Genomic DNA, 25,254 nt, shown 5'->3' on the forward strand with positions numbered 1-25,254 from the left:
AATGGTCAGGACAAAGTTGTGTTTGAGCTCTTTTCCTGAAGTTTCTGTATGTACCTTAGCAGAGGTGGTTTAACTAACAGGAGCCCAGCTGAACAAGGCGCTGAAAAGGGGAAAAGGGAATGTACTGATGCTATTAAAACATCTCTAAAAAGACAACACTATATTGAATTAGAAAATCTGCTGGATGTCTTATGCTTAAATTGAAAATTGTTCCTTCTCGTAAAATTCCAGAACAGATCTTCCGCTACTTAACTCATGACAGCTCAGCTGAGGAGTTGGGGGAACAATGTAGCTGATTCTCATTGTCTGGAGGAACTGGCTGTCTTTATCTTGGCCCTAAGAATATATGATATGCTGAACCTCAGATTATATCAGAGGTATTTGCCTTGGATCTTAGGCCTGGATATTTCTAAAGAGGAATCTCACAGTTGGAGAGAAAGAAGTTGTCATTTCTGAGCTGAGTGTGTTTGATGGTTTATTTTAATGGCAATAGCATAAGTAGTCTTTCATGTCCTGAATACCTGAGTGATTGTTTTGAGATACATCTAGTGAAAGAGAGGCAGTGGAGGCTGGTGTTAATAGGTTTTATTGTGTATCTGGCAGCAGTTCACAGGTGTATTTGTTCAGGGTTCTGTGCCCTGAAATCAGGAGATGCTGTGCCCCAGTTGTCATGTTTGATGGCTATACTCTATGACATTTGCATATGCTGTTCTTAGTTCCTGTCTTCTCATTTCTGCACCTGTTCTGGCCATGTTTATGAAAAACATTGAATTAAAATTTGTCTCAGAGGCAATTTGCTATGTCTGGCTTAGCTATTTTTTTCTGCCTGACCAAATTCTTCAGCCCAGTCATGGCTCCTGCTATGAAACTCCCCCTGTACCATGAACTGGGAGTGAAAAATGTTCTGATCATACTCCGATGTCTTTGTGCTGTGATGTCTGTCAGGACATTATATGAGTCAATCTGTTCAGTAATATTCATAACCATTAGTGTCCACCTTTTCATTTGAGTTGCTTATATAGATGTACCTAGAGGGACTGCTCTCTGCAGCTGGTCACTCTCAGTCCTTACAAAAACTCCATGAAATAATGAAATGCTTCTACCTGTATAGAAACCCCTGCTTCTGATTTTTACCTGTGGTTAAGGAGGACAGACTCAAATGCACAAAAGGATTTAGTAATTTTGTTTTATCTGGAACCATCATACAGTTTTTTTGGAAGAACCATGAGAAACTCAAACCTTATGAAATCAGTTCAAAAAGTTGTAAGACAAACCCAAAATCTGTATTTGAATGAGGTGACAGTGTCTTTATTTTATTTATGTTTCTTAAGTTGTTGTGGTTTTGGGCATTTCTCTGCAACCATAAGCTGTCTAGCTGATATTGGTGGTAGGACAGTTAAGGATGGTTTGGTGTTGTGTGCCTTCAGACTTTGCTGGGTACTTGGGGTGAGTGTTATTGCTTTGGGGCAGCTGTATGTGCTCTTGACTTTGTTTTTCATCTAGCCTAGAAGCAGGCAAGGTTGACTTGTAGTAGTGCCTGGAAATGGGCACAAACTTCACTGATGTGTTTACAGTCATTTTGTATGGATTGGATGGAATTGCATAGCTCTTTCCTCTAGAATTCCGTCTGAATACATTTGTACATAATGAGATATGTGTGTGATGTTTAAAGGATGCTATTTAGGTTGAAAAGTTAAGCCCCTCACTGTTAAGGAACTGACAGATTTACAGTTGCTCATGCCATCTTTATTTTACCCACATGTGTGTCCCTCTCATGTGGTGAATGAGGCAGGTGTCCCATGGAAAAAAATGATATGTGACCACGTAATTGCATTACAGCCCAGCTGTTCAGCACACTCCTAGTGTGACTCTTCCGTACGTAGTAATTCTAGGTCTGTTTTTGAAAAGCCAAAGACAAGAGCAAATCAGAACTGTTCCTCGCTGCTGTGTCAGCTTCCCCATGCCCATGTACTGTCAGTAGCAGAGCTTGAAATCTGACCCTTCAGCATTGCAACCAAGACTCCCACCATCTCAGTTTCAGGGCTGTTGCTGGTAGCTGGCAGCTGGAGATGGCTTTTATCTCGGGGTGGAGGCTGGATCCAGGTACTGGCTTTTGTGTAGCTGTGGCAGAGGACTCAGCCCAGCTTTGCTTTCTCTCCCTTGAGTGGATGGTTTCAGAGTATGCTAAAGGGAACATGTGTCATATTCTGTTGGCAATGGTCACATTCTGGATGAGGTGACAAATGGCTCGTGGCTGCAGGTGGCTGGGAAGCCCACAGCAAGAAGCAGAAGGCTCCTCTCAACAGAAGCATATCAAAATCACAACTGATGGGTACACAGATCTGTACTAGAACTCAACAATACATTTCATTCTTTCTCATGTCTTGTTTACCACCTGTAACTTGTAGGTGAGTGGAGCTGTGATTATCCTGCAGGTTTTAGGAGGCGTATTTCAATGTGACACAGAGCACGGCTTGTCAGTGCCACTGAAATCACCAGCTTCATGCTTCAGAAAAGAGCTGATGTTTGGGCTTGGCTGAGCAGACTGACATGTTTCTGAACTGACTTCAGCAATCTTTCTGTAAGCCAACAGTTGGCTTGCGACAGATGAAGCTGAGTAATCAGAAGTTTGTGGCCAAAACAGGAGCCCTGCACCTGAAGCATGCCATGGACAGGAGTTTCTCTTTCATTTGGAGTAGTAATGAAGGATCATAGACTTTTATATTTTTGTATCTTTTGTTCAGAGCCTGACCCACTGCTGGACATTGTGAACAGCCCATTAAAGCAGATGACCTTTAAAGGTTGCTCCATATATTGTATTTATTGACCTTTCCTGGGAACTTTTTTTTTTTCCTGTGGCAGCCTAGACAGTCCAGCTTTAAAGTTTTCTGGTGATTTGCTCCAAGAATAAGTCAAGACTTTTTCTTTTCCATTTTCTAAAAGCAGTTGACACTTTTAGATTTTTGTGATGCTAATTTCAAAATCTTCATTCAGAATTTCTCTTTGTGTCGTTTGCCCCTTTGTGAATTTGCTGCCAGTTCAAGATACTATTGCCATAAACCACATACTGTACCCATAATCTGTGGCATCCCTCTACATACAAACTGTGTGAAGGAGTCAGAGGGACTGTGCTGAAGGGCCACCAGCTATACACAGCAGGCATGAGAGTGTTTGTTCATTGTTAGAGAAGTCTGCTTCACAGTTTCTGCCTTTCAGGGGCCATCTGGATTTTGAGTCATTATTTTGATGCTTTCTCTTGAAAAATTGGATTTTTGCATGGTCTTGATACTGCACAATAGCTTTAAAATAAAGGAAGGGAAAGCAGAAAAAAAAAAAGATCATATTCTCTGTGAAAATTAAGCAGCTGACCAATGTTGTAGTTTATCCTCTGACTGCATTTTTGGTATGTTCTGAATAAAAAACCTCACAGTGTAAATAGTTGCTTCTATTACTGTTGAGTATGAATTCCTCTTTCATAACAGGAAGAATCTGTGAGCCTTTCATTTATGTTTAGCCTTTCTTTTTCCAGTCTGAGGCCCCAGATTAAGGCAAAACTTCAAACGTGCTTAGACTAAAGCAAATGACACCTAAAAATCATAGAATAGTTTGTGTTGGCAGGGACCTTTAAAGGTCATCTAGTCCAATTCCCCGGCAATGAGCAGGGACATCTTCAACTAGATCAGGTTGCTCAGAGCCCCATCCAACCTGAGCTTCAATGTTTCCAGGGATGGGTCATCTACCACCTCTCTGGGCAACCTGTTCCAGTGTTTCACCACCCTCATTGTAACAAATTTCTTCCCTATATCTAGTCTGCATCCACCCTCTTTTAGTTTAAAACAATTGTCCCTTGTCCTATCACAAGAGGCCCTACTAAAAAGTTTGTCCCCATCATTCTTATAAGCCTCCTTTAAGTATTGAAAGGCTGCTGTAAGGTCTCCCTGGAGCCTTCCCTTCTCCAGGCTGAACAACCCCAACTCCCTCAGCCTGTCCTCATAGGGGAGGTGCTCCCTCCCCCCATTTCAGTGGCCCTCCTCTGGACCTGCTCCAACAGGTCCATGTCTGTCCTGTACTGAGAACTCTGACTCTTACTAGGTTCAGAATAATAGAGCTATAAAAAGCTGCCAAGCCGAGATGAGCTGAAAGAAAAGCTTTATTTCTAAAGATACACAAAGGGAATGACATAAGCCGTGACTGATGAGGTGTGTCTGAAATGCTGACAGTTATCAGGCAAATGGCATTTCATTCCTCTTGCCAGTGATGATGGGAGCCCAGCTCAGCATTACAATCTACAGAAGCTGATCTACGTTTTCTTGGAAGCATGGTTTCCTCCTTTTTATGAGGAAAAATATGAAACAAAAATGTTTTGGTTCTTTGAAAATACATGTTTTATCTGGAACAGCCATCTGTGCATTCCTACCCTTAGAGCCAGTAATTGTAGGGATTAGTCTTAAGACAATATTTTCCTTCATTTTTTTCTGTCCATCTGACTTGTAAGCTCCTGGCTCCTTTTTTACATCGTGGAGATGAGCTTACAAAGCAGTTGTGATGCTTCTTGTCACTATGAAACTGACAAACTTCTTCCAACAGTAGCAATTTGTGCAGTACAGTAATCTTTGCTCCTGGCTTTGGAGCTTCTACTGAAAGACCTGGAATGTGGGGCTGATCTTGTGTCCAAAAGACTAAAACTCCCGTTAGCAGCAGTGGAACAGGACTGGGTATGCAGTCCATGGAAAGTGATGTGAGTACATAGAGAAAGGCAGGCTCTTTTTATGGGACAGTATTTTTGTCTGATATTTTTTTTAAATGACAACTGATCTGATAAATCATGTATTTAGTGAAATGTAAAGTGAATGAAACTTTGAATGCAATAAAATTAAACTTTAAAATAAAAAAGGGGGGAGAGAAAGACAAAGATATACCAAATATATGGGGGCGGGGGGGGAGGAAATCCCATTTTGACTGAAAAAAGGATTATTTGCTATGATGGTTATTTGCACACACAGAAATAAATGCCAAGGCTTAGGTTCTGTTTAGCTGTTTAGGGCAACAGAGCTAACCTATGAATAAAGAGCCAGAATATCAAACTGGTGGTTTCTCCTAACGTCTATCGTTGAACCCTACCCAAGATATTTGGAAGCAGAACATCAAAAATGAATGTCATCTGGCTGCAGCCAGATCACTACCAGAGTTAAAATAGCCCTGGACATGTAGTTCATGATGTGTGATATACAAGTGGTACGTATCCGTTTACTGGGAGTGTTGTAGTGGTGAGGTTGTTTGAACTAACAACCATGCATCACATACTGCAGCACTCTGCTCTTGGGTCATCGATAAAAGAATCCACATTAGAAAGATACTTAATGTATATCTATGAGTAGTATTATGAGATATGCAGGATTTAGAGACTCACTTTGTTAGTTATATTCTGAATATCATAGCAGGCATTACAAAAGCATATTCTTTGAATGAGGTCACTTACCCCTTTTCTTCCTTGGTGTAATTGTGTGGTAGATATGTTTTATATTTTGCATTCAAAACCCATGCATTTACATTTGTACATTATGCCATAATAATTCAGAAAGTTTCTCATATAGACAAAAGCATGTTTTGTCTGAGTTTTGTGGAATTAGAAAAGATAGCTTTTAAGTCTCTGATACCGTTCTTCCTACCAAGTTGCATTAGTGGTAGCCACTGTAAGTTAGTGAAGTCTCTGCCTTAGAAAGAATTGCAGCAGGAGGCCTCAGAGTTGCAGAAATAATAGAACATGATAGTTGAAAATGGAAATTAAGACAACAATCTTATAGTCTGGAAAAATCACTGGATAACAAAAGACTGGTTTTATTTTTGTTATTATCTCAGACTCATCTTTTTGTCTAATGACATCTGATTCTTTCAGTTACTTGTCTTTCCTCTATTCACTATAATTTAAATTATATTTCACCTGTGTCCCACATCTGATGTAATTTCACACATCTAACTTCTGGTTGCCTTTTTGCATCTTTCTTTATCAAGTATAATCTAATCTTCTAATAATGACTTTGTAAGTATATTTATTTGATATTATCTGTCTAGCCTTTATCAATTTTCTCATTTTACCTAATTTGCACATTTTTATGAAAAATTTTTTAGACTTTATAAGAGTGACTAGGAGTTCCAGGCATGAAATAAGACTCCATTGTTGAACAAAATGTACCTATGTTAACAAAATGATCTCTCTTTAATTTTGCAGTTATTTCCATGTCCTATATGATGCACAGAATAAAAGACAAGTGATGGTTTGAATTCTGAACTCACGTTCTGAGGTCAGAAAGCCCCACTGATTGATTTTAACTTGCATCTAGCAGCACATCACCAGAAGAAAGTTTCTGCAACTGAGATGTTTTTAACAGTTCAGCATTGCCAACTTTTTAATCCTCATTCTGGCAGAAGTGCTATACTTCTGCAACACCAAGAGGACGGAAAACCAGGAAAACTTAATTTTTCAGTAAACCAAGTAGTTAAAGTTACAGGGGGAGAAGAGCTGTTTAGCAATTAGGAGCATATGCTATTTTCCAAATAACAACTTTGCTATGAGGCGAGAAGAAAACCAATCAGTATAAAAATATTCAATTTATTCTTTGTTTCTTTGCGTTGGTGTTGCTTGTAACATCTGTAGTGATGAAAGAGGACTCCTCTCTGGGAGATTAAGTATAAAAAAAGAACCAAAATTCCATTCTTTCTTCAAAGAGCTTTCAATCTCCTTTCAGGTTTTCTGCTTTCTATACTTTATTTCTACCCATGCTTTTGCCATAATTTAGGATATTCTGATGTGTAATGCATTTAAGGACAGAGAGTTAAAAATATTTTTCTGACTTGCTATCTAGTTTCATGCATCAAGCCCATAACCTGAATGACAGCAAGGCTGTGCAGGTTAATGAATCTAGAGGCAAAGTTGAGGAAGATAAAGATTTATTTTTCCCCTTCCAAAACAATTTTTGATTGACTTTGTGAACTACGTAACATACAGCGTCCCCCACTCCCTGCAAGTTACAAAAAAAAAAAAAAAAAAAAAAGTGTTTTTAAAAGCAAAAAAGTTGCCAGAAAGTTGTGAGATCCTTTCTCAGAAGCAAGATTTTATTTTTATGCATTTCAGCATTGCAGTCTGCCACTTTCTATTCTATTAAGTAAGGTAGCGGATGCTGCCTTCAGAGGCAGCATAATCTGCTTTATCCACAGATATAACCAAAGCCAGGGAAATAATTTTTTTATATTCTGTATTAGTAAACCACTAATAATTACTGGGAGCAGGAAAAAAGCATTTTTCAAATCTGCTATAAATAATAGCAACAAAAATTTAATAGAAATTGTCATAATGGAAAAATACTGTTATCTAAATATACAGAATATTGCTCATATTGGACTCTGAAGTCCTCTGTCCTTTATCTGTGGGGATACTTCTGCATATTCCCCAGATGAAAGCACCATTGTCTGTGGCGGCACACAGTAACTATAGAAACAAATAACATCTTCTATGGCTAAATTAATGAAATGCTCTTTTTCTGAAATGCTGTGGGACGTTTCAGAAATGAAATCTTGGCCATGTTTCTAATTTCCTCCCCTTCTACTTCTGCTCCAAACAGTTGCTCAAATTCAGTGTCTCGTATTAAAATATACAGCTAGTATAAAAACTCAACTAAATACTGAAGCTGTAGATTCCATGTTTGCAATAGGATTAGGCAGAAACATCCTGTATGTGGTGTGTTATTCCGCTGCTCAAAGCTGTTCTGTGATGCAGATTTCAAAACTGTATTTAAAAAAAAAAAAACTTACCTTCCCCTGCAATTGGTCCAATTAAACTCTTTTAATGCATGTTTTATTTGCTGAAACAAAATCAGTGTAATCTTTTCTAATCTTTTTCTGGTTCATTGCAAGGTCCATCAAAACCAACAAAAGCCTTTCCACCTACTTGAACTGAAGCTGGATGGAGTCGCTAGCTCTGACAGTTTTTTGTGATGGTCACATGTAATGAGCTTTACATCTTAATGTGTTTGTCTCCAGAAAATGTTGTGCAGGAATTAGTTTGACTTGAACTTCTACATGGATAATAAGTAATTAACCTATTTTGTTTTCTATTGAGAAATTTTGGGAAGTCAACATAGTGCCTGTATAGGGGGAAGATATATGTAATGTGTATGTAAAGTCCTAAGTGTGTCTGAAAAGCCACCGCTTTGTAAGAAAGCGTAGGAAATGGAGAGTTAGCACAGGTCACAAGTCTGTGTGTTTAGGTGAAGAAAATTACTGTCAGGTGTCAATGTAAAATGGAATTTTATTGCTTTGGAATTGAACAGTGTTGTTGCTCAGCTCCAATAAGTATATAGTGTTTTTCCACTTCAAAGACCAGAAGAGAAAAGTATTTATCAAAAAACTGGTTCATGATTATGAATTCTTCTCACCAAGATCAGTGAAGATCTGTGATCTTTCATCACAGAAATGAAAGAGATCTCTTTGGGAGAGTGGTGGGCAGTGGCACAGACCAGACTGACTTCACAGCCTACCTTGATGCTGCTGTGCAGGAGCAGCCTTGATACCATCTAGAGATGGAAGGGCCAGTGTCCTCCAGATCAGCTTTGAATGACAGCTGAGGCGAAACCCGACATGCCAGAATGTTTTGGAACACGCTTACTCCTGCGTGTGAACAGGCGCTGGTGCTCTACGCCTGACTGCTTTGATGTGCCACCACCCTATGGACAATGTCAAACATCTGAGATGGTAAAAAGCTTTTCTAGAAAGACCGTAATGTCACAGTGGGTATTTGTAGGCAGTCTGAAGTCAATTTAAGCTCTTGGATAAAATATGTTGGTTCTATGGGGCTGAGTTAGAACTATACCAGGCTTCAGGCTGCTTGCAGCATCTACCATTTTAAGCAAATATAGGCATGGCCTTAATTACATATGTTAATCCTGTTACTCCAGCTTGATATAATCTTCCTCTGAATATAATTTTTTTCTTGCTTTTTGCTGTTTAATTCAGGACTGATTGAATAGTGCTAAGCTTCGCCGTGCCTGCTGCAGTTGTTGCAAAGCACCCAAAGCCAAGTTGTTAGCCTTTGTTAAGGTACACAAAGGTTTTGCAACTTGGGCATGTTTTGAACACTTTCAGGTCTCAGCACCTTTGTATCTGTTCTGGGTGTTAAAATGACATTTGTGATGGTGAAGAGATTTCTCTGCCATTCTTCTTACATTTCGTAAAGTTTCTGTTTCTCATAAAGATTTTTCATTCTAAAATTTTCTGTTTTCTTTAGGGAACAGCAGTATTACAGTCTGGAGTCTTACCAGCTATACCAGGTAGGAGCCATTTAGTTATTTGGTTTGTTAATTAATAATGTTTTAAGTGCCAAATTGTGATGAGAGAAACAGAAGATTTAGGGAAGCAGAACTGAAGACTATATTGAGAGGTATCCTCTTCGTGGTTGGTTTTGCTGCTGCAATTACTGACTGACAATTATGAAGCATATTATAATCTGTAGTATCTTTGGTTTCAAAGATTAATATATTTGGTTTTCCCCTTTCTTTGGTAATCTAAAGAGGTTCAAAATTGTCAGTTTCCATATAAAGTTGTTTACCGCATTTTCTATTTACATAGTCAAAGAAAGTAAAGAAAATGTTCTTCTTAGGCTGTATTAACACAAAGGGGAAACTTGATTTATATGTTTAGTGTATCTACCCAGTTTTCTAAACAGCACAAAAGCACAGGAATGGATCCTTACCAGAAGCAACATGGAGATGCTTCTCTCAAGTCAGTGGGACAACTGGTTGACCAACAAAATCAGTAAAGGGAGGAAGCTGAGTATCTGACCTGGAAAGATTATTTAGGCAAAGGTAACACGGCAGCTATCTCTGCATTGCAAATCTGCCTGTCAGTAGAAGATGTTGGTCATCTGGAGTTCTCTGTTGGACATAGTCAAACTGGTCTGGCACCTTTTGAGTCATCATTTTACTTCAAATATACCATTTTGTAAGCCTTTGGGTTTGTGTACTGTCTCCATCTTATTCCTTTGAGAGATCTGTGCAAAGAAGTTGGTTAGTATCTTAAACATCTTTATATTCCTCAAGCTGTTTACCTGATAATTTGGCAGATCCAATAAATTTTTCAGGTTGCCTGCTTCCAGTAGGCATAGAACAGCTCTTTGTGTTGGGTTTCCTTATTACTTTTTAAAATCTTGGCAAATACGTAAAGAAGCATAGCTGATTGATGCTTGTGTGAACAAATCCAGTAAGATACCTAGGATCAGGAGGTGTCTCTGGAGAAGGTCATAAGTAACTCTACTCCTTTCTATGTTTCTCTGTCTGTCTTAGCAGCAGAAAATCCAGAAGCATTTAGCAGATCTTGTTCCTAGTTATTCCACTCGAGTCAGTGGAATTACTCTTGATTTATAGAGGTGTAAGGAGAAGCACAAATTGGATCATTCACTCTAATTTTATCTTTCCTTCTGGTACTCAGGTTTCTAGTCTTCTAATCAACCCAAGGAAACCAGCGCGCTTACGATGAAAGTGTGTGTAAATACAGGGGAACTTGGGCCTACAGCTGTGTGTGGAGGGCACAATATTATTTCTTCATTCATTTCAGTGGCAAATTAATTGTGGATGAAAACAATATCTGACAAAAACTTAATCTCAGACTATTCATGCAGATGAAGGGGTTAGCTGTTTTGATAAAACCTATCATTAAGCAAATTGGAAGTGCAGAAATACAGGACAGATTTATAGATCAACAGAAAGGGAAGATACAAGTCCGGGAAATTATTGTTTAAGAAAAGAATTGAATACTTGTTGGAATAAGTATAAATGCTTTAGGCAAATGCAGTATCTAAAGCCAGTGACTGAAGTTTTTAGCTATCTTCATGGGGTTTCATCTCAGATACTCTTATTATATACCTGTAGAAATTTATTCTTCAATACTACGCTACTTTTCAGAATATAAAAGAAACCCATATTTTCTCTGTCTCGTTGCATTTTTATTATCCTCAGACATTTCATTTTAAGGTATTGCCTTTTACATATGTGAACATTTCAAGTGTAATTGAACTTGCCATTGGAAATCTTTCACAATAATACTGTAGCCTTTGAATGTTCTGCTTCCACCATCTCTAATCCAAGCCATTAACTGAAAGTCCCTGGGTGCTGAGCAGCCATTTGAACAGTTCTGTTGTACTAAAGGAACAGCATTAGAACTTTTCTGTGTTTCTCTATTATGATTTTTTAGTCCATTGCTGAGGATAACATAAGGACACACTAATTTGAGGTAACTACTTTCAAAATCTGTCGTGCGCATGTACGTGACAAGATACCTCTACTAACATGAATGATGATACAATGACCCAATACACAGCTATAATGTTTGCTAGTGTAGCAGTACTACACATTTCTTTTTTTTATCACAAAAGGATTGTATTGTATTTTCAGACAAACACTGTAGGAATGCAAACCCACTTCTTCCAGTGCTACAGGTGCTTACATGTTCTGTACAATATTTCTGCTCTTGAATGCCTCAGTTCTGTAGCAAGAAATGGAGTTAAAGAGTCAGGATAAATATTTTTCTGGTTAAATATTTTTTCAGTTTATTGGTACTGAAAGTGGGTGATAGTATTTTCTTTCTGCTGTTAGTTATATATGCTGATCAATAGACTCAGCGACTTCAGAGAGATGCGTCTTATTCTAATGGCAAGCTGAAAAGTGTTCGTAAATGCATCAACAATTCTGAATTGTATTACTAGATGGAAAAAACCAAGTTGGGATGAATCATTTAATTCTGGTTTAAATAATTTGGTTGACTTTGTTATAAATAACTTTGTAAAGATTGATTAGAAAGAGAGACTGAAATAGATTGCTTGCATTTGTAGGAGGAAAGTGTTCCCACTGTTATCATAGCTTTGTACTACAGATCAAGGTAAGGGATTCTTTGGAGTTGTATGATGTGGGAATGCCTACTCTGAAGTATAATAGCCTGCATTTATGGTTATTATGGACCTTAAAATACCATGGCAGGATAGAGGTTCAAAAACGTGATTCAGATTTCCTGATTTCTGAGACTGCTGGATTCTGGGGGTACCTAGGTTTAGTACATTTGGTCTAAGAAGTTCTCATGGGACCTACACAGAATTTCTCATGAATGCTTAAGAAATTCTGTAGCATGATCTAGTGGATGGCATTTCAGAGAGATGTATGCAGGTCCTTTTCTCAGAAGCTGTTTATGTGTTTTGAATTAAGGGATCATGAATGAGATGCACATTCAGTGATGAGGGGTAGAACAAAAAGACAGCACATTCCTTCACAGAATGGTGAGCTGAAGAGCTATTCATTATCTTGATTATCCTTCTGTTACTATAAATCAAAATACTGTAGGAAAAAGCAGGACTGAAGGGGTTTGTCTAGCTCAAGCCTCTGCCCTGAGGTTAGGATGTACTTCTCTGTGTATGTCTGACAAGTGTTTGTTTAACATGTCCTGCAATGAGAATCCTTAATCCACCTTAAATCATCCAAAGTCCTTTGCTATTCTTACATTTAGAATGTATTTCCTAACAGTTGTGGTGTTTCTCGCTGTGATTTAGGCCTGTTATTTAAATCTTGTGCTCCTTTCTAGTTCATTGCAACAGCTTAGACAGGAACCTCCAGCTCTTACTTGTAATGTCTTCATGCTCTCCTTCAAAATATTTGGATTTTCTCAGTTGAGTAGAACTCCATCACAGCTCTCCTGTTTTATGAATGATGTTTTAAACCATGAGGTTGTTTTGTGTGGGGGGAAAAATGCCACGATTTCTGTCCTTAGTTGCCAACCTTCCCAAGTGAACTGAGCAGTCTGAATCCCAAGACTCTTTAGAAAAGCTACGTTGAGAACTGGCATGGGTTTGCAGAAGTGCTTAGGGACCCTCTGCAATCCTTGGACAAGGCATTTCATGGAGGTTCTCTGCACCATATTCCAGAAACTTTTGTCCCTTCCCATTAGCTACAGGGAAGCTGATTGACTAGGCATTCCCAGGAGCCAGACCCAACCTTGGGCATTTCAACACTCAAATTAAACTTCTACAGTGGAAAGTCTGATCTCCCTGTACTTCTGTGCTGCAGGCTCTGTCATTGGAAAAATCAAGATGAATGGGAAAATAAGTTAACAAATAACCCCCCACGGAAGCAAGGTAGTTTAATATTTTTATGTTTTGTGACTCTTAAATTCTCTCTTTTTTTTTTTTTGGTCTGTTCAGTTCCATTTTTCACATACTCCACATGAGCAAATTCATCAGCATTGCAACAGACACTCTTACTATCCGACAGCCTCTTTGCTTGTAATACCAAACCTACACAATGCTTTATGGGAAAATGTTCTGAGATGATGAATTAAGGAATAAACATAAAACAATGGTGCTGCTGCTCATTGGAATTCAGCTGAAATGTCAGCTGAATGCTGATTATGAACATTCTATCTCTGCTAAATTGTTCTTAGGTAGATATGGAGTCAAGGTAGGGAGATAAAAAGAAATAAAATTAGGTATATAACAGGTGATGGGTTCTGAAAATTAATCCAGCTGTCTGAGAGCTTAGCTTTTATGATGGAAAAATAGGCTTTCTTTCATGTATTTTTAAAATTTTTATTGCAAACCTATGCATCCTGATACTTCTATCTCAAACTTAGAAGTAAGCTTTCAAGGAATTACTTGAGAGCAGTGAGAAGGAAGAATCTGGGCCATACTGTGTTGGTTGTTGTTGCTTAGGTTGAAAATAATTTATAAGTCACAATTATTTTTTTCGGGAAATGTGTTGTCAGCTCTTCAGATGTGGGAAGACAAAGCACAATGTGATACTTTTATTGAGCCACTAAAGGGCTGTGTGCTGAACGGTATCCACCATAAATATGTCATACCTTCTAGGGCTAAACACTGTAACAGAAGAGCATTATTATAATGAGAAACTGATTAATAAAACCCTGCCATAATATGACATGCTCTTTATTGATTGTGCTTTATTTTCTAAGTGCACTCAAAATAATTCCGTAAGGGAAGAAAAATAAGAGCTCAGAAAAAGTGGTTTAAGTAAGCTGATTAAAATACGGATTGCATTTACAAGCTAAACCTTGGCCTTAGTGACTCTGAATTACTGGGGGCCTGACAGGAGGGAAAAAACAAAGTCACTGCAGTGAAACCATATGCTAGTGAATGATCCAAATGGGCTGAGCAGGTCCAGCAGGTTCCCGTTTCCTGTTTGGGGGTGACAGAAAGCCCATGCCATAGTGACCCTCCAGCCCTGCCTTTTCTCTATTCCTGATTCACTTGCCCATGCCTTCTCTGACACTGAAATCTGTGGAAATTACATATCCCAGCCTTCTAGAATACAAAGGTGAGGAACTGTATTTGCAAACATAGTGATTATTTCAGCTTTTTTTTTTTTTTTTTTTTTTTTCTTCTACTATGGAAACATGTTCTGTGACCTTCATTCTTGGCCAATGTAGATCCTGAGTTTCAGATGCATCAAGATTTTTGGAGCAAACATATGTCAAGAATCTTTGAAGGTATATTTTTCAAAAAACAAACACTGGGTACAGGAAAATGCTAATGATTCTGGTTTAACACTTCTGTGTTTTTAAGGATGGGAGTCTGGGCTGGAGCAGACCTACAGCATGGGAAGATGAATAATAGCTAGAGGTGGTTAGATCCTCTGTGATTCTTTTGGACACACTAATCACTTTGAGAAACGAAGAGCAACAAATTTAGGGAAGATTTATAGGGCAATTATACATCACCAGGAAGTCTTTTATTATACTTACATGAAAAAATCTTCTGGTGTACTTGCAGTATTTCTTCTGTCAATCAGTAGCTCTAGGCTTTGGATGCTCTTTAAACAAGGTATCTGTGTTCAAAGGAGGAGATGGAAATGTTGCTTGGCTGAGTGGATCAAAGTACTTCACAATAAAGGTAGTTTTAATTCAGTAAGAAGCAAGAATTTATCCTGGAGCATAGTGTTTTCTTCTGTCTTGACTTCTTGTCAGCAAATTTAATAGCCCAGACCTGCAGAGTTTGTGACCTACTCTATGAAGGCAAAGTAGAGGCTGGGCGGTAAGAAATGATGATCCCCTGGTAGATGCAGCGTAGTGTTGCATGTATCTGCTCACTGGGCATGTAGTGATAGGTGACAGGATTTGAAAATGTGAAAATGAAACTGGCCTCAGTTTATAGCATGTATTCCAGCTTCCTTCTCGTTTGTTAATTTTTATTTTTCCTGGCTCTTTCTTGTAGCACATGTGCTGTAAACTGTGCTTATTTGTGAAGAGTGGGCATAAAGAAATGACTATGAAGTTATAAAAGTGTTTCAAATAGTGCTTGTCTTCATTGAGCTACATCAGATGTTTGAGTCTAATCTTATGTAGGAATGCAAAATATTCCACAGCATATTTTCATTTTGTCACATTTTGAATATCTTCTTCCTCTTACGCATTGAGGAACGTAGAACAGAAATAACTTTCCTGATGAGCTACTCGATTTTAAGAAAGACTTGAGCAAGTCAGCCGCAAAGAATTGGATGTCAGCAGAAACTGAAAAAATTATTCTTAACAATCTCTTGTAAGACAAAAAGAATGATGGAAGAGAACATCTGCCTCCTGCTGGATGCTTTATATGTTCAGAAATTTGTCTTGCTAACTTGCTTTTTCCATTCCTGCAAGTGTTATCCTAGGATTCATAAATGGGAAACAAACCAGTTTATATGGTAGCTGTAAAGAAGGAAGAAAATATCTAGGCTCTGTTGACATTTGTTTATGCGACACAGTTCAAAGGTTCAGAAAAATTTCATGAGAGATTTGACTATGTAAATATTTGTTAGTTGCCAGATTTGAAGATGAGGAAAAAGCAACAGGTCAAATCTTCTAGCATTAACATAGTTCTTTTAAACAAGCTCCAAATGCAAAAACTTCAACTTGACCGTAAATGGACTGGAATATCTTATTGTTTTAAATCTTTCCTGTCCTGTGTGCTTTTCACAAATCCTAAAAATACTGCTTAAAAATCCATGTTTCCTCTAGAATTATTTCTACTGAATTATGTTAAGTTTTTGAGACCCCCCCCCCAAGTTTTGTGATGAAGCTGCAATTAGCATAAAGCTGTAGTTAGTCTTTCTTCAAAGTAAGGTAAGGCTTCCAGCTGCATAAAGCATATTCTGGTATTCTTAATAATGCAGAGACAGGATGTCTGAGGTGAGAAAAAGGAAAATCAGTTACAGTGAAAATATAAGTAAATGAGCCAGTCCAGAGCTGTCCTAATTCTGCATTTATTTTTATCAGCAGTCTTGATTAAAAACAAATTTTCAAGTGATTAAGTCCTCACCACAGTATGTAAAGGTTCTACAATCTAATCCCATTTGTGAAAATACAAAATCAGTTCCCCAGTATGGTTGAAAATTGTTGTTGTAGCCTTGAATTACCCTATACATGCTTTTGTGTACGCAAGGAGTACAAAACTAAAGGTTCTATTTCAGTTGTGCACTTCTGAAATAGGTGTTAACTTTTTTTTTTAGTCCATTGTCCTATTTAAGTGAAATAATCCGTGGTTTTAATTTAGATTTATTTTATAAAAGCACAGAAATAATTTTATAAGCTTGGAAATTATTAGATTTAGAAAAAAATTGTACGAATGTGTACTTTGTACAGGGAAAAAAATTAAGAAATTGCTGTTTTCTTTAGGTTCCTAGGTCATGCAGATCTCTTAGGTATTTGAGACTGCTACTTATAGAATTTCTTTATGTTGCATAAGAATTATGGCAATTTTTGGGTGCTATTTTAAAAACATTTTGCAGCGAAGTGTCTGACCCACTCAGAGGCTATTCATCAGTTTTATATCCAATCCCCAGCACCCCGCAGCACGTGCCCTGTCCCCAGTGGCAGGGTTACTCCCAGGCACAGCCTCCCACCTTGTTTCTTCTAAGGACCATTTACTTGCATGAGAAGTTCCCTTGAAATTATTCATGTGAGGAAGTAAATGCCACTCCTCTTGATTAAGGTTTCCACACTGACAAGAGTAGAGAGAAGACATTCACAGCTGGATAGGGATAATGGTAACCACAGGTAGGTATAAGGCTGATTGGTTTGCTGGTTCAATCAGGAAGGGATATGTGTATGTAGACAAACCGCACCACGTGCGTACCACTCTGTGGGTTTCCGAGTTGGTAGTTCTTGTTTCCTCAAACTTCTGTACCTAATAGTTCACCTGAGAGCTTCCTAGGGCTGGGGACAGGAGACTGGCTGTGCTGTCTCACATGCCCTCGTAAAGCTTTCCTGGCTGTAACACTTGGAACCGTATTTCACAAGAACCAGCGATGACCTGGATTCAAACCCCATGGAAGCTGCATCCTTCGCCTGCCCTTCACCCTGCCCGGTTTATACGTGTCTAAAACTGGAGGGTGGACTCCTGAAGTGTGATACAGTTCTTCCCATTAACTTTGATAGGTTTTGTATCCAGTCTGATGAGATTTTAATGAACCCTTTAAAATTTGTGGTTGCCAAAGCTAGGTTATAGATTGCAGAGGCAACTCCCCCCTCAGCTTCCATTGGCATTTTACTTCTCAGTTCAAGACAACTAACTCTGTGAGTAAGGTAGTACTTGCCACAAACAGGGACACCAGTATCTTGAAGTTTTATACAAGACACCCTTTCTTTCTAGAGAAAGAAAACAACAAAATCAGATTATAGTGCCAAAATCTCATAAAAAAGAATTTCGGAAAAAAAAAAAAAAGGAATATTGCTTAAATGAAGAACAATGACTTGTAATTCTTACTGAAATTTTTCTTGATGTTTAAGAATCATCTCCTAAAAATGCTGATGTACAGCATATATCTAATAATAGCAACAGGTATTTAGATTTAATGAGAATATCTCTCTTTGAAAACAGGTGGTGCTTCTCTCATGGCAGCTTCTGGGTCTTTGAGAGTACATAGAGGGCACAGTCTCCAAGCTGGTAAGTGTAAGTGATTATGAGGTATGTATGTGCATGTAAATTTAAATTAATTGAAACTTAAATTATTTTAAACTTCAGAAAATGTTAAAGGTAATGTATAGCTTGGTTCCCTATTGTAAGACTCACATATTTCTTTGGGTTTTTTTGCTTTGCAGGGTTTTTGTTAGAATGGCAATGACATATGGGATAAGTTTAGAAGAGGCAGTGAGGGATGAGATAAGTGTCAAAGCACAGGCAGTAATCTTATTCACAGCAGTAAAATGCTGCCAGCACTTTAACAAAGGGCACCCACCAAAAAAACCCTCGGGCCATGAGAAATCCTGTACCCTAGTAATGACATGGTGGGAAAAAACCCCCACCACATTTAAAGATACTTCTTCATGATGACAGAAAAAAGAAACAACACCAGCAGATAAAATTATGAGTATTTGTCTTCCAAAATTAATACAAATATGCTCATTCTATGGGCACAGCTTTTTAGCTTGCCTTGTTTGAACTGGGATGGAGTCTGAGATCATGAGAGAACTTGGGCATCTTTTTTCAGCTTACTGCTCTGGAAGCACCAGTGATGTTGCACAACCTAGCTTCCTGCAAAGATGGTGATTTGCACTTGGAACGCAAAGTTATCTTTGGAAGGGCTAGTTTAAGCATTTTCTACAGAGCTTTGTCAGGAATCAAGAAGTTATCCATCATGCTGGAGGTGGAATTTTAACAAGAGTCTTCCAGATGCTCCCAAGATCACCCACACAGTTCTCCCTGATTCATGCATGCAACACAGCTTTCCTCCCACATCGGTGTACAGCAAAACACACTGTTGACTTCAGTGGCCTTCAGTGTGAATACTTGTAAAAATGTCCTAACGTTTATTTCCTTGGTGTTACACTCATAAGGAAACGCTGGCATCACCACTGTGCAGAAAAGTCAACTCTAACCACTGTTTATACTTCATGAGATTATTCAGTATGATTATTCAGATTAGAAGGTTACGTATCAAAACATGTTTTTATTGTGCAAATTCCTAAATCTAATGCCATTAATGTTCCTGTATTCTAGGTCCTAAAGGTGGTTATGACACGCTAACACTTCCTGCAGAACCTGGAATACCAACTAGCTCTGAGGAACCTGGTGAGTAAAGATCTGTGGAGTCAGTTGCATTAGAGGGCACTAACATCTGGTTCTTTTTTCATTTCTTTTTTTGTTCTGATCTCTTATAAGTGTTTATTTTTGAGGTGGTGCCCTTTGAACATGTCAGCTTTACATGCATGCTCTCACACACTCTTATCTCAGGACTGTGTTTGTGGTGTTGCCTTTCTTTATGCATTATTTATCACACGTTTCTGAGAATGGTGCCTAGATAGGGTAGAAAATGTGAATAACTAGCACTTGCTGAAAAAAAGGCTAAAAGAGCAGTTTCAAATATAATTTTCTTCTTCCCACCCCAATTATACTATCTTTTTCTTTATTTTACCCCTCATTTCAGTGCCACTGATTTTTTTCTTTTACTCTTGTTATTTGCTTAACTATCTTTTTTCTTCCCGTCTTTCCCCTCCTTTCTCTTCTAGCAATCATAATTCTTTCAGAATGTTGTAGCCATGCATTTTGGTCTGTCTTTCTCCCACATTCTCCCTCCATAATGATCTCAAATACTGCTCCTCTGACCCCTCTTGTAAGCACCTTCTGCTTCTGTCCACCCAGAACAGATTGCTGAAAGCACTGTCTTTGTCCGTGGCTCTCTGTGTGTGCCTTGTTTTTCTCAGTAGGAGCTTTTGACTGTCTTGTGCTTTTTCAAATAAACCTTTCTCTTCAAACAAATACAAGCCAGGTTTTAATGTCTAATGAAGGGTGTTTTTTTTATTTGAAGGAAAAAAGAAAAGACAAGTATTTCTATGTTTACAAAGAAAGCACATATTCTGTTAAGACAGCACAGACTAAACAACAGAAGACTTTTCCTTTCCTTCCATTCCAGTTTGCCCAACTTTGTTCTTGGTTTGTTTTTTTCCTTTGAGCCAAGTTATAGCAAGAACATTTGATTGTTGCCAGGGGTTTCTTTGTTCTATGTGTTTCTTTTGCTTTTCTTGCACAAAGCCCCACCAATTAATATGTGTGGTTTTTGAGTTCTCAGGAAAATCACTTGGCTTGTCTGCATCGGTATGACATTCAGCTTCCTGAAACCTTTCAACTATTTAGCCCTGTAGAGAATTTGCTAGTTTTCATCCTAGCTAGCTTTGAGGAGACTTCACTTAAACTCCTTCTACATCACTTTAATAGTGTGTAGAAAGAGTTCAAAAATTATCTTTTCCTTCATGACTATTCATGACTCTGTATCAGTTCGTAAGACTGTCATTTGCTTACAACTTCATTTGGGATGCAGGTTTTCAATGCTATGGTTCTGCTGAATCCCTTTTGGCACAGTCAAGCCAAATTCCTTTGAAATACTTTAGACAGAATAATTAAGAATAATTTCTGAGAATGATGTTTGAGGGAGATATAGAAATTTCTTCTTTTTGATTATTTTTTCCTTTTAATTTTGTCCCTAACACCTGGTGTTGGAACAACAACTTGAAGTCTGATGGTCAGAAAAATGTTCAGTCACTTTGTGGATGTTCCTACGTTTTCTTTATGAAAATCTGTCAGAAGGTATCCAGGCTGTTAAAATTTTGGACTGCATAGTAGACTCCCTCCTTTGATTTAAATAGCTTAAGCCTGGAGAAATTCCATTCTCCTGGAACCTGCTGTAACCTCTGACAACTCTTACTGTTGCCTGTCTTTGTATGTGTTATCTCTGCTATTCATAATGCAGTCCAACAAGAAGAATAATTCCCCTTACTAGTTGTTCACAGCTGCTGTTGGTTGGATATAAGAAGTCATTCTCTCCTGTGCTATAAAAGCCTTCATCACCTACTGGCTCTCCATTCACATCTCCTCAGTGCCTGAATGGGCAGAAAAGAAAAGCAGTGATTTGGACAAATAAAATTCTGATATAAGTTTTATGTGGGGACAAGGAAAGCCTTCATGGGAGAAATTCAGGGAAAGGCAGAACCTGGAAGTGATACAATTTTATCTCTGCACTCCTCTGTCCCAAATTGACTTAACGGCAGGAAGTGCTTAAAGGGGAAGAACTTCAACTGGACTGGACAGGCAGGTGAGTGCTGGCCTGCTGGGCAGGACGATGAAAATGTAATTCAAAGCCTTGCCTAAGCACAGAGAGAATACAGGTTTGTGTTTGTGTCTCCTGTATCCCAGGTCTGAGAAGTCCCTTGGTATTCATGGCTTGAAAAACTAGATGTAGGTGCCTGATGTTGGGAAGGGGTTGAAGGCTGAAATGCCTGATTGGCCCAGTGAATGGAACCTTCCACCTTCTCTCTTAGTTTCACTTCTGACAAGGTTAGAATAATTAAAAGTAGGGCTAGAAGAGGTCTTGAGAGTTCATCCAGTAGACAAAAAAGTTGTCTTTAAGTCAGAATAACTTTATAGAAAATTGTTTCCCTGTAGGTGTTAGTCTGTTTCTTTTTTTAGAAATTTCTAGATGCAGAAATTCTTCAGCCTCTGTGGGGTTTCCTCTAGTGTTCTTGTGGTCTTTAGTATTAGGAAGGTGTTCCCATTGTCTGTTCTTCTACTTTTTTCCTGCAATTGAAGTCGTTTATTACTTGGTCTGTCCCCACTTGGCATCATTCCTCTCTTTTTTCAACTCAGTACAGGGAAGCTGTCAACATCTTGTCAAGCTTGCCTTCCCATTGCTTGAAACGATTCTTCAGTCCCTGTTTTCGGGACATACTTTCTGAACTTCTAGTGATTTTGGTTGCTCTCTTGTGGATGATATAATAGCCCGCATCTTCCTAGAACAGACTGCTTCATATAAGGCTTTACTAACCTGAGTTAGAGCTAAAAGCCTTGTGAGGTAGTGTTGCATACGTTGGTTCTGTTTGAAAATTTCTGCGTAGTGTTTGCTTTCTGTCACAACAAAGTGAGATCACCGGCTGTGGTCTGCCTTCTTCTGCATAGATCCCAACTTGATCCATCTCTCAGCATCTTTTCTGTAGAAACCTGTCCCATCTATGAGGGAGGAACATGCTGCTTGGCAAGCTGAGTTGTTGCTGCTGAACGTTTGCTTTCAGAACATTTGACAGAACGTTGCATTTTTGTGAAATGCATCACTGGTCATTGCAAACAGTGTCTATAACAACGTGTTTCTTATTTTAGAAGGGGCAGTAGGCTATTCAGCTGATGTCCCTGCATCAGATCGACCCCACAGCGAAACAGCCACCTATGTTAATATTCCTGTCAGCCCTACTTCCAAAAAACAACTTCATTACATGGAACTGGAACTTCAGGAACCTAGCACAAGCATAAGAGGTAAGGAAGTTTACACAACTATTTAAACAGAAAAGGAAGCAGTAATGCAGACTGCATTGGGAATCTTACTTTCTCATCTATCCATAGGCTCTTGCTAACGGAGGAGTTGAACCCTGTTACGTTTGTGAGGCAGTTCTTGCAATTGCCAGCTCTTTTTAGAAAAGATTTTTAAGTAATGAGATTCTATAAGATGTTGCATCCCTCTGACAGGTGCATTGTATATGCACTCCTCCTAAAGTGAACATTTCTGTGTCTGTGGAGTTTGACAGACAGTAATTTGCTTCATGTTCTCAACATTTTCATCACAAGTATTAGGACTACAGTTGCTTAATTTTTCTTGCTTGGCTTCAGAAGCAGGCCTGTGGGTGTAAGTGCATGAGGCTTGCTCCTGAAGGTTCTGACTCTGGAGCTGTGCGGCAAATGCTTAAGAACAGAACACAGTGTTCTTCTATCTGCCCTCCATGAGGATGTGTGAAAGTGCTACAGAGAGGAAGCCAACCCCAGTATTAGATTGTTTTTTAATATTTTATTCTTTTGTCTGGATTTGGGTATTTTACTTCTAAAGCTTAATTAGGACAATTAGCACAAACATGCATTATAGCTACCATGTATTGGCATTCAGAGATGCATTCCTCCTTACAGGAAGCCCCTAATCAGGATCTGGCATTTAGTTGTTCACATTTGGTATTAATGGATTTTCCATGTGAAGTTTTCAGCTATTGATATTTTAATTTTTATACTTTTAATTTCGGCAAGTTTTTTAACTTTGAAATGGTAGCACTTTCCCCATTGGATTTTCTTGGGGTGTTCATATGGCTGTAGTTAAGCAACTCTAAGCTTCTCCCAGATTTCAATGTAGTTCACTGTACAGCACCCTGCTGAGATGTGATGTTTTATCTTCATTTTAAAGACAGTGAACCAAGGCATTAAGAACGAAGAGCCAAATTCCATAAACTGACATAAACTTTCTTAAATGTCAACTACTCTGCCATGCTCAACTTGTTCAACTTTGAAGGTGCCTCTAATGACCATAAATATTTAATTTTTTCATGCAAAAATTTTCCCAGCCTCCAGAGTTGTATCTCTGCACCTATACAGAACTGTTCTGCTCCTGAACAGACAGAGCAGCTTTTATCTCCCTTATTGCCAATTACTGGGCTACATTGTCATTCTGTCTGAGGCTGAAGGTGGTTGATCTGGTTAATGTTCACAGAGTGCCTAGTCCAGACAAAGAAGAATCCCTGCCAACTCAAAGGTGTTTTATTTCAAATGCCAGGTGTTGTTCATTTACTGACTAGCAGCCCGCTGATGAAGCCTTCCAGAAGTGGGAGAGCTGAATTCAATTTTGACTTCTACTGGGAGGAGTAGGGGTGGAGATTCAAACCTGGGGCAGAAACATAAGTGGTTCGTTTGCTTATTTGAAGAAAACCAGCTACCTAAAATATGTAGATAACAAAGCTTTTGAGGTTTTTGTTTTAGTTGTCTTTACCTTCTTACTCCCTTTATAGACCTTGCTTTAAGACTAGACCAAGATCATCTAGGAAATCTGTGGAAGAAGTGTCTTGATAGCTTTACCCAGGAATACATGAGGAGTATAGTCTTTTACATGATTTCCTCTGGTATTTCAGGGAGTGGATCATCCAGATATGCACAGATTGACATTACAGCCACGGAGACAGCCCACAAAGTGGGAACGCAGCACGCCCAGTGCCGGGAGGAACGCTTGCAGGAGCTGGAGCAGAAGAAGAAAGGAGCTCAGCTGTGACCTGTCTAGGAAATAACTTTTTGCTCACCATAAATTGGTACTAATTTATCTTCCAAAAGATTCACATTTATTGTAAAAAATACTCACACAAAAGCTGCCATTGCTTATTGCATTTATACCAGATTCATTCCGATATCTTGATTCCGAATTGGAAAGCTGGTAGCAGGAGGGGTGTGTGTGGTCTTTCTTTTTATTTTAATTTGGTTGCAAAGTCCAGATTTTTTTTTTCCATATGCGAGACAGATTAAGTTACCTTTTTCTATAATTCTAAAATCCTGGAGAACCTGGAACCAATTCCAGTGTTTATTAAATGGTGGCATTTTCTTTCAAAATAAAGAACTTGAATGTGTGCAGATAAGGGAACGTGAGTGTGTGTGTGTGTGGGGGACGTGTACACATGTTTGCATGTGTGCGTATGTATGTCTATATGTGAGCACACGTTACTGATAAAATATATGTATATATCTGAGTGTATAGAATATGTAAAACCTCTATTAATAAATTAATGGACTATTACAAAAGCAAGAAAATTCAGTGCCTGACTTTTTGCAGGCACAGTTTTGTTCAATTTGTATGCTTATTTATGGACATGCTTAACTTTACCTATGGGTAATTCAATTTTATACCTCACCAAGAGTTCTGTAGCTTTGGCTAAAGTTGCTCAGATTTAAAAGCTGCGGTGTCAGGGATGCATATGGGTATGCATACAGACAAGAGCATACACAAACATGTTATTTAATTTAATTATACCTATAAATCAAAGTAATGTGAAGGGACATTTTGGGTGCTTCTGTTCTTAAAAACCCTGTTTTAGTCACAGTAGGCTTTGATTTCATAGTTGCCGAGTACCTGTAACTCTCAGCAATTTTCCTGGAGTTGAACATATGTATCCCTTTGAAAATCAGGTCTCAGGTTTCTCATACAAAATATCTTAAAATCAAGGTACTCAGAAGAAACATTCACTTTTGTAAATTGAGACCTTTGTATCTCCAAAACTATAACTAATGTAAACCAGCATCAAAATCGGATCATCCACCTTGAATCTAAACCTTTCATTGAATAATTCTCTGTTCTCCCTAAATAGCCTAAAACCAGTCCTGTGTACGAGCCTGATGTCTTCAGAGATGCTACAGAACTGAGGCACAACAGGATGTTCTTTTGCAATATA

General features: G+C 38.5%; 1 protein-coding gene across 1 annotated transcript in view; it reads left to right on the forward strand.

Annotated features, from left to right (window-relative positions):
• DOK7 (docking protein 7) overlaps window positions 1-24,435 on the forward strand; it is a gene marked incomplete at its 5' end in the record, with an annotated part of 60,528 nt that extends 36,093 nt beyond the window's left edge. Inside the window, 5 exons of the mRNA XM_010082743.1 lie at window positions 9,281-9,323; window positions 17,903-17,968; window positions 19,022-19,093; window positions 22,169-22,321; window positions 23,950-24,435. Of these exons, the coding sequence (XP_010081045.1) occupies window positions 9,281-9,323; window positions 17,903-17,968; window positions 19,022-19,093; window positions 22,169-22,321; window positions 23,950-24,086 (471 nt within the window). The remainder of the gene's footprint in view (window positions 1-9,280; window positions 9,324-17,902; window positions 17,969-19,021; window positions 19,094-22,168; window positions 22,322-23,949) is intronic.
• Between the last annotated feature and the right edge of the window lie 819 nt (window positions 24,436-25,254).

The sequence above is a fragment of the Pterocles gutturalis genome, unplaced genomic scaffold (assembly GCF_000699245.1).
Source record: "Pterocles gutturalis isolate BGI_N339 unplaced genomic scaffold, ASM69924v1 scaffold1100, whole genome shotgun sequence".
NCBI lineage: Eukaryota > Metazoa > Chordata > Aves > Pterocliformes > Pteroclidae > Pterocles > Pterocles gutturalis.